The sequence below is a fragment of the Pan troglodytes genome, chromosome 19 (assembly GCF_028858775.2).
Source record: "Pan troglodytes isolate AG18354 chromosome 19, NHGRI_mPanTro3-v2.0_pri, whole genome shotgun sequence".
Classification (NCBI taxonomy): Eukaryota; Metazoa; Chordata; class Mammalia; order Primates; family Hominidae; genus Pan; species Pan troglodytes.
This window is the reverse complement of record NC_072417.2, coordinates 32155066-32168830: the sequence shown is the minus strand read 5'-3', so window position 1 is coordinate 32168830 and position 13765 is coordinate 32155066. Positions and strand designations below refer to the sequence as shown.

The following is a 13765-nucleotide window of genomic DNA, read 5'->3' as shown; positions in this document are numbered from 1 at the left end:
ACAGGAGTGAGCCACCTCACTGGGCCTGATGATTGATTTTTTAACGCCAAAATCAACGTTGAATTCCTGACTGAACCACCTTGGTCGTGGTGTATTATCACTTTTACAAATTGTTGGATTTTGTTTGCTAAAATTTTGTTTAGAATTTTTCATGTAGATATTTGAGTGATAATTGAGTGACCTGCAATTTTCCTTTCATACTTTACCTATCAGACTTGTTATCAAGATTATGCCAGCCTCATGAAATTAGTTAGGAACTGTTTCCTCTTTCTAGGAAAGCATTTGAGTAAGACTGAAATTCTCTAGCACTGAAATTCTCTCCTCCTTAAACTTGCTTGTTAGAACCTGCTGTGACAATGGTTACAGAATTTCTGCTTTGATCCACGAGTTAAACACTTTTTTAATTCCAAAAGATATGAACATTTTTCTAGTTACCGTTTTATTACTAGTTTATAATGTATTTGCATGTGGGGTCAAAGAATGTGATCAGTATCAGTTCTCTGAACTCTTTGAATAATTACTTTTTAATTAGAAAAAAATCTCAAATATTATGCGTTCAGAAGCAAAAACACCCCCCCTCCACACACACACACACACAATTTATTAATTACAAAAAGCAAATTGTAACTGCACAGTAGGGAAACCTGGCAGACGCCACTTTATCCAAATGATCAGAGTTAACATCATCAGGAATGGAACTAATCACTATCAAGTGCCTTCTAATACCATGAACTGAGAACCGTAACAGCCCTTCTATAGAATTCATGCCAAAAATGCATAACCTGAATCTAATCATGAGAACACATGAAATGACCCAAAATCAGATACTCTGCAAAATAATAGGCCAGTCCTCTTCAACAGTGTCAAAGATATGACAAAGACAGATTAACATCTCCAGATTAAATGAGACTTAAAAGAAAGGAAAGCTCAATACAATGCAAGATCTTAGATCAAATCCTGGACCAGAACTTTTTCTCTTTTGAGAAAAAAACATAAAGACACTTGAGGCACAACTGATATAATTCAATAAAGTCTATAGATTAGATAATAGTATCAGGGTTAATTTACTGATTTTGATGATGGTACTATAAATGTCCTTTTAGGAAACACCCACTGAAGTATTTAGAGGTAAATGAGAACACTGTCCGCTACTTACTTTTGAATCTCAGGAAGAAAAATGGTAGAAGGAGGCACAGGGACAAGGCGAGAGAAGGCCATCAGGATCATCTGTGGTCAAAGGACTCTGGGCACACTGACATTTAATAACTAATTTTAAACTTTTGATTGTTTTATTATTATTTTGTTAGACATGGGGTCTTATTCTGTTGCCCAGGCTAGGATTCAGTGACACGATTATCGCTAACTACAGCCTTGAACTCCTGGAATCAAGCCATCCTCTCGCCTCGGCCTCTGGAATAGCTAGGACTGCAGGAGCACACCACCACACCCAGATAATTTTTTGTTGTCTTCTCGAGGGGGGGGTCATGCTATGCTGCCCAGGCTGGCCTCATATGATCCTCCCACCTCAGCCTCCTGCTAATATATAATTTAAATATTTGTCTTTCACTATGCTCAAGGCTTTACTAAGTTTTGTTAAAAGTAGGGCCAGGTGTTGACTGTTAATTCGTGCAACAAAAGATGTGACCGCTTTCCATGCTTGAGATTCAGAGCAGAAGAAGTTTAGGAAAGTCATTATGTCAAGCCAACTAGAAACTAGCAGAGACCTTGGTACAGCACTCCATAGCAAGAAGTGGCAGGAGACTACAAGGACAGATCTGTGAGCATTCCTGGAATTCTCAGAAATCTTAATGGAAATAAGCTAGGTTTAAAAAAATTTTAAAAAGGAGGGCACTAAGTGGGGTATACAGGAACTTTCTGTACTATGCTTGCAACTTTTCTATATGTCTGAACTAAAAAAAAAGGCTAATTTAAATTTTCAAAACATTTTGTTTCGTTTTACAATGGCTGGATAGATTTTCAGATCTTTAATGAAGCAGGTCCTATATGACTAGAGCCAAATTACAGAGATAGGCAGGTACCCATCAAAACCCAATTAAGCCTGACACAGTGGCTCATGCCTGTAATCCCAGCAATGGGAGGCTGAGGCAAGAGGATCACTTGAGCCCAGGAGTTCAGGGCTATAGTGAACTATGATCACACCACTACCCTCCAGCCTGGGAAACATAGTGAGACCTTTTCTCTTAAAAGAAAAAAAAAAAAAAAAAAAAAAAAAATTTAAAGTTAATCTTGCTTAACCTTTTACTGGCTCATTTTTGGCTGTATCATGGAGTTGCTGGCCTCAGTCTTCTCCTTTTCCTCCATTTAATCATTTATTTTACAGAACCTTTTTTTTCAGTTTAATGAAACACAAACTCTCAATTTTTTATTTAAAACAGAAATGCAATAAATATATAAGCTAAACATTTCCTCATCATATGGAAAAAGAAGAAAGCATCAGTAATCCTCTTTGGTCTAAACAAAAATTCATAAATATTTATATATTTTAAAATATGATACTGTTTCAAATATTACTAGGGCAATAAATCATATAGAGAGATTCAACCAGTCAGAATTAGACTTTTAAAGAATTACTCTCAAAGGCTGAAATAACTCCAAAGACCAGGGAGTTTACTAAGAACATTTACAAAGATAGCTTTTTGGTGCTGAGCTGTATCTCATTTAATGCAGCCAGAAAGAAAGAAGAAACATTTTTCTCCTTATTTTGCTGATCTGTCAGATTTTGCTCAAGTTAGAAGAGCCTACAATTTCAAGGCTAGACAACTGGAATTCCATGAGTTAACACAAAGAGGGGAAAGACTGGCAGAAAAGTTCAAAACTTACAATATGGAGGGAAATCAGCCAAATAGGATTACTTATAAATGGAATATTGGGCATGTGGTTTCTTAATTTTCATTAGTTATGCAAATATTTTATTGTTAGTATTTAGATTAGTGTTTTAGAATGTTTTGTAGAGACTGAAAAGCAAATAAGTAATTGCATTAGCATTGTTAAGTATCAGTGTTTTTAGTTTGATGTATGATCATACAGCTGTGGTCTCAGGCTGCAATAACAAAACACTAGAGACTGGATGGCTGAACCAACAGAAATTTATTTCTCACAGTCTGGGGGCTGGAAGTCGAAGACATAGGTGCCAGCAGGGTGGGGGGGGGGGGGTTCATTGTGAGGCTTCTCCTCTTGGTTTGTAGGTGGCTGCCATCTCTCTGTGTGCTCCCATGCCCTCTTGTTTGTGTGCACAGGGAGGAAGGGAACAAGCTCTCTGGGGTCTCTCCCTATAAGGACACCAGTCTTAGCAGATCAGATTCTCCACTGTGACTTCCTGTAACCTTAATTACTTCCTTAGCAGCCCCAGCTCCACAGTGAAGGTTGGGGCTTCAACATGGGAATTTAGGGGTGAGGATGGGACACAAACATTCAGTCCATAACAATGGCCCACCAAACTATGAAAGCAAATAGAAAAAAAAATCACAGTTCAAGAATGACATAAAACTTAAGTAGGTATGCTATAGAGTAATGCATACAGCTACGCTGAGATGTTACAATGTAACAACATAAACTCACTGCATTTTTTTTCTTCTTCTTCTTCTTTTTGAGACAGTCTCACTCTGTTGCCCAGGCTGGAGTACAGTGACATGATCTCAGCTCACTGCAACCTCTGCCTCCAGGATTCAAGTGATTCTCATGCTTCAGCCTCCCAAGTAGCTGGGATACAGGCATGCACCACCATGCCCTGCTAATTTTTGTATTTTTAGTAGAGATGGGGTTTCTCCATGTTGGCCAGGCTGGTCTTGAACTCCTGACCTCAGGTGATCCACCTGCCTCAGCCTCCCAAACAGCTGGGATTACAGGTGTGAGCCACCGTGCCTGGCCAACGCTCATTGATTTTTAAAGAAAATCTTTCCCAAGTTTGTTCACCGTACATCTGATACACACTTTCAGAACCAGATTTGGGTTTCTAATATTAACTTCTACTGAAAGCCAGCATTTTCTCTTGGCCTATAATTTCTCTGTAAAGGTACCATTAATGTTCACTATTACAATTAGGCCTTGGTCTGGGCTATTCTGATAACAAACTCTGGAGATCACAATTTTAAGGATTAAATAATCATAACAATATTGTTTGTTCTGCCAAAATGATTAATCTGACAGTGACTGAATTATCTTGGGACTCTCCCAAGCCCTAAATGAATACAGCAAAGATAAATTCAGGAAACAATTGCTTCTCCTATGGCCTGTAAGCTCCTAACATGCTTCTGCAGAAAACAATTCTGGACAAATTTTTTAAAGCAACAAACTACATGAAGTCACATAAAAGAGAACTCGAGAACTCCAGCCTTGGAAGAAAGGCCACAGGCTGAGTTTCTTATTTTTATGGCTTTTACCCAAAGTGCAAGACACAGGTCTGCATTGTGCAGGACAGCTAAAGTTCCTTTAGAAAACCACCATCTTTCTGGCTGCAAGAGTCAGGGGTCAGAATGGGGGGCAGCCACCGCTGCTGAAAAGAGTTGGGGGAGGAACCCCTGAAAGGAGAGCCAGAAATGGGGGAGCTCCAAACTCTTTGTGTCAGCTCCGTCCAAATCTCTAACTGACTTGTGAACTAAAAAGAAAGGTTTCTACCATCAGCAGACTGTCACCCATAGACATTTACATAGCATTTTGGTTTGGAGTTCTTCCTAATAGTCACTTCACAGAAAAATATATAGGTGCTGTTTTGCCCTGGAAGCCAGACAGATCAGAATATTGGGTAAGATAGCTGGGTCAGCTGTCCTTGGATGGATCCCAAACACTATGCTCCTTTCCAGGCCTGAGAATCGCCGGACACTGTCCAACACAATGTGCTCACCCAACATATCACATGCATCACTGAGCTGCACCACCATTTTTTTCTTCCTCATTGCTTTCAAGAGCTTAGACTGATACTGCTCCACTTCTGTCACGGTGCTGACAAGCACAGCAACATCCTTTGGAGAATAGCCCCTTTCAAAGAAGCACCTGCAGGTGTCTGCCACATAGGTCACTATTTGCTCCAAAGTAAAGTTTTTAATAATCTTTGTGTTGCCTGGAACACCTGGAACCCATTTAGCTTCACTGAGAATTGCCAGATACTCATGGGGGATATTAATTGGAGGATTTTCTATAATTAGTTGCATTTCTTGTTGTATGTACTCGGCTATTTCATCTGCATTGCGAACTACTCTGGTGAGCTCTTCTCTTGGATACTGTGCTGAGAGAGGGGGAAGGCCACTGTGACCCAAGTGACTGGTCTGAAAGTAGTCCAGAAAGATCCAGAGAACTCCTGGACAATCCTTTTCTCTCTGAGTGATGGTTTTTGCCTTCCTATACCAGTCCCCATCTTCAGTACGGAAATTCTGAGCTTCGTCAATGACGATGTGTTGAATGTGTTCAAAGTTTTCTCTTAGGAAAGTTTTCCGGGTCTCTGCTCGGCAGATATTTCTATGACTGTAAAAATTAAAAGAATACACTCAGGTTTTCTCTAAGAAAACAAGGGGAGAAAATGATTGTATCATGTTCCTCCGAGCACAGTACATTACCACAGATCATTTTACCACTCAATTCTCAAGGAAGAAGGTGACTTAGCAGAAAAAATTAAACCCAGATTAAATAATACTTAGAGACGTAAGATCCAACTGCTTACCTGATAAAGTTCCTCAGAGGCTGGTTTTCACAAACGTAGAGAATTCTGTGTGCCTCACAGTGAAACACATTCCTGATCTTCTCCATGATCTTCATGGCCATGATGGTCTTCCCTGAGCCAGGTAAGCCGTGGACAAACAACTCTCTGTTCTTGCGGAGGCTTCTGGAGAATATCTCATACTGCTGGGCTGTGAGCAGATTTAAAACTTCACAGCCGAGCTGGTCACTCAAGAGAGACCTGAAGCCGAGTAAGACAATCACGAGGGACTGCAGCAGGGCTTCCATGTGCTGGGTGCCTGCAAGGCTATAGGACGCGGGGTAATCCATCGGAGACACTGCAGCCTCCAAGGCCTCTGCGCTGCTCTCAGGACTCAGGCAGAGGACCTTGGCCTTCACACACACCTTCCCGGTGTAGCCCCCCATGTTCACTAGCTTCTGCTTCAAAGTAAAGGCGGTGCGAGTGCAGTAGTCCTGGCCCTCTGCATCCTGCTCCCTGAGAATGGTGTAGAGAATGGGGGTGCTGTTCTGTGCTATCAGCAGAGCATCACAGATGACTCCTGGCTTCTCCTGCAAGTTCAGGTCCACAGCCCAGCTTCTAGAGAGGATCACAATTCCCTGGGAGAAAGGTCGCATTTGCTTGTGTATTAACTCCTTTAGTCCTTCATGCTGTAAAGACAGCTCCTTCCAGAGGGACTCTGGAGTACATTCCAAATGTCCTGGTGGAACTAGACAGGAAGAAAATAGAAAGATGTTTTCACTGTGTTTATGTGATTTTGTATGAATCACATGTTACGTTTAAAAGAGAGAGGAAAGCCCCCAAAGAACTGTACAATTTAACAGAAATTCCTTCTGGTGCATCTCTGGTTTTTTGTTTGTTTGTTTGTCTGTCTGTTTTTGAGACGGAGTCTTGCTCTGTCGCCCAGGCTGGAGTACAGTGGTGCGATCTTGGCTCACTGCAAGCTCTGCCTCCCAGGTTCAGGCCATTCTCCTGCCTCAGCCTCCCAAGTAGCTGGGACTACAGGCTCCCGCCACCACGCCCGGCTATTTTTTTGTATTTTTAGTAGAGACAGGGTTTGCCCATGTTGGCCAGGATGGTCTCGATCTCCTGACCTCATGATCTGCCCGCCTCGGCCTCCCAAAGTGCTGGGATTACAGGCATGAGCCACCACGCCTCGCCTGGTGCATATCTCTTTAACCCACAACCTACAAATCTGGTAAAATGAATGATGTCACCCTTCTATGTATCTCATGGACAGTGGAGCATGTCAACTGAAATGTAATTTACTGAGCCTGAGAAAGTGAAAGCCATGTATTCAATTACTCTTGCACCTTGGATTCTTAATGTGGAATGTTTAAAAACTTTTCTGATAAGCTAATGACTATAAAGCTCTCAGGTAAGTAAAGAAACTATTTGGTGGTAAACAGACCTAAGGAAGGCCTAATATATGAATTACCTTGCCCTTGATAAATGTTTGGACATACGTAGGATATTTGTGTATCATATTCTTTTGTCAAATCTCATACTTAATATGTTCAATGCATGAAGTTAAGCCATTTCCCTCCTTGAGAAATCTAGGTTTCATTTTGTAAGTAGGAACTCCGAGAAAAAAACCTTGCTAAAAAATGTTTGGGCAGCAGGGAGAGGGGTTACATAACATTGTCTATGGGCTTGAATTATTATTTGGTGCCACCTCTGAAGCATTAGCGAGTCGTTCCCTCTAGCCTCTTCCAAAGAGAAATTATTTGTGGTTTTTCTATATTCTTATATTCTACCAGGTGAATGTTTTTATTCCTTTTAGACATAATTCCTCCATCCTTGAAAAGTAGACCAGAAGTGGCTAGTTATTCCATTGTTCCCCTTGTAGTTGTACTAGATCACTGGTTTCCAAACCCAGCAGGGCATCAGAATAATTTGGGAAGCTTGCCCAAATGCATATGGCTAGGCCTTTCCCCTGGAAATTAAGCGTTCATAAGTTCTTGGTGTGGGCCTGGAGATCCGCATGTTTAACTACCTCCTATGGCATTTCTAATAATCAGCCAGATGTGGCAACCAATGGGCCAGATGATTTCTAAAGGCACCTGAAACTCATCCCCAAGAGGCTTGTGGCATTGTCACTGTATACACCTGGATCTGCAGGACACAATCTTTCATGGATTTGTTTTCCACGAAATGTATTAAACGACTTCCCTCTCTCCTGATGTAAAAACTGGCAGTTAGTACCTGGAAATAAATGTTGTTGTAGATCAGCTTTGTGTTCCAGACCTTTCTTAGAATACACTGGTCTGCAAAGTGAAGGACTGTCAGATAGACTCAACTGAGACTCAAAGGCCTCAGCAAAGTCTGGAGGAAACTCTGAAAGAAAGAACATTTTAATTTACACTATATGATTTCATGTCTCGCTATTGGAATAGGCTGTACAAGGCTGTGTCTAAATTTCATCTAACATGGTACAAGTCAGGCCACAAAGTCAGATGCTTTACCCTTTCTTGACTCTATGTCCAGGTTCCCAAAGACTCATCATTAAAAGCCCTTTTTCTGATCCTTGAATGGTGTTTCCCCATGCAATATAATGCCCCCTCTTCCATGTTTGAATAGTTCTTTGCTTGAATTGCAGTGAAAAAAAACTCTCTTTAAGTTATAATCATCAGGTTTTTATATCCCTGTGCACGCACCTCCACTAACCTCAACTTAAACGAACCTCAACCAACACTAGCTCTTGTCTCCCAGAGTTGATTTTATGCTAATCTGAGGTACAAGCTAATCACTATTATGAGGCTCCAACAGATTCCAATTCAATGGTTTTATTAAAGGAACCAATTTCCAAGGTTTTTCCTTTGCTTCTTCTTTTGTGGGAAATCACCATTCACAAAATATCTCATTTTGGCTTTTTCTCACCCAATAAAACTTCCCATCTATGAAAAGCATGGAGATTTAGAGAAAGTAAATTTCAGTGGGTGTGAGAAGGTCAAGCTTAGAGAATAAAGAAGGAAGTGGTATTGGGGAAGAGGTAGAAAGGTCAGGAAGGGAGAATCTGGTTCCCTCTTACCTGGATCTGCGTCCATCATTTTCTCTACCCATTCCTCAGTTGTCAAGGGGCGGATGTACTTCTCCCTCACCATCCATGACTTGGGAGCTTCCGAGAACACCACACAACAGAATGCCTTCACTTTAATCACACAGAGATAGCCATACAACTCTTTCCCACAAAACACTTCTACGATTTTGGTGCTGTACTCTACCCGAGGTTTTGAAGAGCAAAAATGGACAATGGGCAACTTAGAAATTGCTCTTGCAATTACATTTTTCAAAGAGTCAGGGTCAACCTGTTCTTTGGCACATCCCAGGACTTTCCTACTCTTATCATCCACTCCAATAAAAAGATAGCCTCCCTCAGTGTTTGCAAATGCAGAGATGTACTCTGGAATTATATTTTCTACATATTGTTGGATGTGTTTTGTAGAGAACTGTTTAAACTCCACGGATGGAGACTCAGGAAAAGATAGGATTTCACCATATTCAATAGTGTCAGTTTGGAAAACTTCATATGCAGGATTTGACTCAGATATGTTCTGGTATACAGCTTTCATAATTTTACTAGGTGGAGACCCTTCATTAATCAGATTATATTTGGACTGTCTTTCCTTGGTCTTCAGGAAATCGAATGCCTGTCTTGAATTCATGCGAAGCACAGAGGTGCCAGATCTACAGTATAATGAAGAACTAAGGCTGCAAATGCGGGAATTGAAAGAACCATCTTTAAGGAAAGGATCACCACTCCAAGATTTAACAAAAATATAAAAACACCTTCCGTGTTGCTTAGTCTCAAAGAAAACCTGCAAATATGGATACTGAATAAGCTTTCTCAAGGATTCTTCTAAATCCAGTCCCATCTCTGTGGGACGCTCATCCCTGTTGGCCATTTCCATCTGAATCACTCCTCCTCCTGAGTTTAATAAAGCACACGCAGCCCGTATAACTCTCGCCCTCTCTTGGTCTCTCTGAGTTTTCTGCAGCTTTTTTCTGTTTTCTTCTCCCAGAGTCACTTCTCCGACATCGATGACCAGGTCTGGGTAAGATGGATACACACCCAGGGAGCAGTGATTTGCCTCCATGTTGAACTTGCACCTTAAAGTATTAGAATATTTGTTTCATTTTTGATTAAAAAATTGTTACAGGCCTGCAATTCATTTATTAGAAAATATTTAAAACGTGTCTAATATGTGCTGGGATAAGACAATAGCAAGAAAGACAGGTATAGTCTCTTTAGGAGCTGACTGGCTGGCAGGGAAGGGAACTAATGAAATTAGCCTTTACCATCATCTGTGACATGGGCTCTAAGAGGGAAAACACATTGAATAGGGTATCTGAACGAATCTGGAGACCATGGTTCCATAAGACTTCCAGGAGTAGGCTCCATTTAGGCCAAGACTTAAAGGATGCACTAGAACTGGCCAGGTGAAATCATTAGCATTGAAACACAGAGGTAGTGGATCAGCTGAGGGGCATGTGTACCATGGCATGAGAACATCTAGGTTTGGAACAGATTCTCCATGAACATCAACTTTAGAAGATAAGTAAAAGAAGACCACATTGAAAAGGAGACTGTAGAAAGGTCTGAGTATGAAAAATGAAAGAAGTAAGAGAAAAATCAAGGGTATTTGGTATTAACAAAGCCTGGAACAAAGTCACCTGCCAAGGTTTTAAGATGTCTAATACTGCTGACAGATACAGCTAGGTAATGACTGGAAAGTGTTACTAAACCTAAGTTTAGTAAAATCAAGGTTAACTGTGACTTTGAAAAATGCTCTTCAGACACCTGGGAAATGGGCATCAGGAGGCAATAAACCAAGGGATAAGGTCTTGGAGAACAGAGTCAATGAAGATGGCTTGAATTCCAGTTCTGTCATTTAGTACTGTTATATTAGTCTAGATATTTACTCTTTCTAACTCTATTTTCTTACTATAAAACATGGTGCAGCCACCTGTGACTGTTATTATGAAGATTAACTCAGATAGTTTACAACAAGCATTTAAAACTATGCTTTGGTTCACAGGTGTTCAGTAAAGGAACCTATATTAATTGACATTATTTTACAATGGGTTGAGGAATGAATGAGAGGTAAGGAAATAGCATCATCAAGTGTACACCTGCTGTCTTCTTACACCAAAATCAGTCCTGAAGTACCTGTAGGCAGAAACATGTTTAGAGAGAGGCAGCAGAGTTCAGAGGTCAAGATTCAGAAATAAAGGCTGGGACATTCACCATCTTACCAGTTTGCCTAATTTAGACCCTTGCCTAGAAATTTCTACCGTCAGGATTCTGTCTTGCATTCCGAGATCACTGAAACATCTTTGTCAAGTTACCTGTAAAATATTCTTTTTGATATATGGGGACTTCAAAGTTAAATCTTTTCTCTTTACCCCCATGAACTTTATTGTTAAAGCCTAGATAAGCTGATAGTTTTTCATTGGTAACTGTATTCAAATGGCAACCCCACCCATATCTTTTGCAGGCAGAAAAGTCTTAGGGAGCTCTATCCCAGCTCTTCCTTTGGGTATAAAGGTATTATAGTCAGTGCTACTTGCAGATTCTTTGTAAGGTAGAGATATTGTTTCCTAAATAAAATTGAAACCCTAAATAAAACGGAACTATTCAATAACAAATTGAGAATTCAGGCGAAAAAAATCAGGAAGCTTACCAATATATTTAACAAAAGCAATTGATTCTGTTGTATTTACAGAATAACTTTGCTAGAATCCCTTTCTTAATGTAACCAGACTTCCCACCAGCACAGTGAATGCCCACCGCCTGCTGTCTTCTTCCACCAAAATCAGTCCTGAAGGACCTGTATGCAGAAACATGTAGAGAGAGGCAGTAGAGTTCAGGGGTCAAGATTCAGACTTCTTTGAACCCCCCCTACACATGCATGGGAATAATTAGAGATAATTCTTGCCCTTGCTTCTCTGTGGAAATTGATGGAAACAGTTTCGCCTCCTACACAGGTATACTGTAGGTAAAATCACAACAACACAAATCCTCCCATCCACTCCCAAGCCCCCCACCCCACTGAGGAAAACTGGTGGGGACTGGCTAGTCTCAGGCAGAAACAGAAGGAAACAGCTGCGACAGAGTCTCCCTCTTGGGAAAACAAAACACGGAGCTCTTTGTCCTTCTCAGATAGCAGCTCTGTATTTTACAGACGTTGGGAGGGAGACATTTTTCTCATTTCTCCCCTTTCTAGATTGCAGGGTAATCAGGATAATGGGTACAGGGTAATGGCAATTCTAATTCTGTTTTGTTGTTTTGTTTTGTTTTGTTTTTGTTTTGATACAATGTCTTCCCGTGTTGTCCAGGCTGGAGTGCAGTGGCGCCATCACAGTCTCAGGCGATTTTTGCCTCAGCCTCCGGAGAAGCTGGAACCACAGGTGCGCGCCACCAGGCCCGGTTAATTTATTATTATTAATAATAATATGATTATTATTATTAATAATAATGATAATCATATTATTATTATTAATCATATTATTATTAATAATAATAATATGATTATTATTATTATTATTCATAGCGATAGGGTCTCCCTACATTGCCCAGGCTGGTCTCGAAATCCTGGGCTCAAGTAATCCTCCCACTTGGCCTTTCAAAGTGCTGAAGCTACAGGCATGAGCCACCACACCCGGCCTAATTCTGCTTTTTAACTCTTAGATTAAGAACAATCATTTACAGTGGTTAGTGAGTCAATGCCAAGAACCCTGAAACAAGAGTCCCAACCTTCGCAACGGGGGAAGCCTCCAGGACGCACTTGGCTCTGCCTGTTTGTTCCGCCCCCGCGGAAACCGCTGCTCGCTGGGCAGGGGCTTTCTGTTTTGCAGCCGGAACAGGAACACAGATACGCCCGCCAAGCCGCCGGCGACACCTTCCAACCCCTTTAGCTCTCTGCACCGTCCCTCCCCACCGCCCCGCCTCCACCCGCGCCGCGATCAAGTCCTCATAGCCTTTTAGGGAATTTGCTCAGCAAACTAGCTGAACCCCAAAGGCAGGGGAGAAGCACACAAATACCCCGACTCCACCGGCTGGCCAGAGCTGGGGGGCGGGGGTTGCTCTCCTAGCTTGCTCCCCATCCGAGTCAACGCCAGTCCAGGGTCGTGCCGGACTAGACCCTAGGGCGTGGGTACAAACGGGAGCTCCGCAGTCCCCGTAGGAGCAGGGACCCTCTCTTACCTCTCAAGCTCCAGCGCGTCAAGCTCCAGGACACTCCGCGTTTCCCTGGAGGCGCCAAGGTCAGGTTCTTATAACCAATGGTTGGCGCCTACCTGGGCAGGTCCCACACAGGGGATGAACGAACCAATGGGTCCCAGGCAGGGCATGGACGCGCCAATGGGAGTGTCTACAAAGCCCGGGAACACTTTGCCACGCTGTCTAGAAGGCCTGGCGGGAGGCTCGCGCCTATGAAATCCCAGCACTTTGGGAGGCCTAAGCGGGTTCATCGCTTGAGCCAAGAAGTTCGAGACCAGCCTGGACAGCACAGTGGGACCCCCGTCTCTACAACAACAACAACAACAACAACAACAACAAAATTACTCAGGCTTAGTGGTGCGCGCCTGTAGACTCAAATGTAGTCTCAGATGCCCGGGAGGCTGAGGCTGGAGGATCACTTGAGCCCGAGGAAGTCGAGGGTAAAGTGAGTCGAGATCGCACCACTGCACTCCAGCTTGGGCGACAGAGTGAGAGCCTGTTCCCCCTACAAAAAAAAAAAAAAAAAAAAAAAATGTCTGGAAACGCCAAGTTTTCTGATTGCTTTCGAGTGGTTCTTAGTTCTTTCTTACTCCCCCTCCGCCCCCCCTCCGTCCCTATCTCTCTCTCCTTTCCCGGAGCCTGCGGTCCCGCCTTCCCCGGACCCCTCCTCTGAGGGTCCAGCCAAGCTCTCGCCCGAGCTTTCCCCTTCCACCGCACTGCAACTGCCCATACCCCAGCTTGGGCTTCTCTCCCCACTGCCTGCCCCAGAAAGTGGGCCTTGAGACCCGGGAACCCCAGGTCGAAATGCGACGGATGCTCGGATCGGGCGGCACTCGGTTCCTGGCTGGATTTGT

General features: G+C 42.5%; 1 protein-coding gene across 3 annotated transcripts; it reads right to left on the bottom strand.

Annotated features, from left to right (window-relative positions):
- Positions 1–3089: 3089 nt before the first annotated feature.
- Positions 3090–13051, bottom strand: SLFN13 (schlafen family member 13). Of its 3 annotated transcripts, none has more exons than XM_063799634.1 (5): positions 12897–13051; positions 8721–9799; positions 7895–8026; positions 5675–6398; positions 3090–5478 (listed from the first exon to the last, which is right to left on the bottom strand). In XM_063799634.1, the coding sequence occupies exons 2-5, from the start codon at positions 9784–9786 to the stop codon at positions 4704–4706; spliced, it is 2697 nt and encodes an 898-aa protein (XP_063655704.1). In that variant the 5' UTR covers positions 9787–9799; positions 12897–13051; the 3' UTR covers positions 3090–4703. The 3 variants fall into 3 exon arrangements, with proteins under 3 accessions (XP_063655704.1, XP_001174230.3, XP_063655703.1); XM_001174230.7 differs by lacking the exon at positions 12897–13051 and adding an exon at positions 11374–11520; XM_063799633.1 differs by lacking the exon at positions 12897–13051 and having other exon boundaries at positions 8721–9917.
- Between the last annotated feature and the right edge of the window lie 714 nt (positions 13052–13765).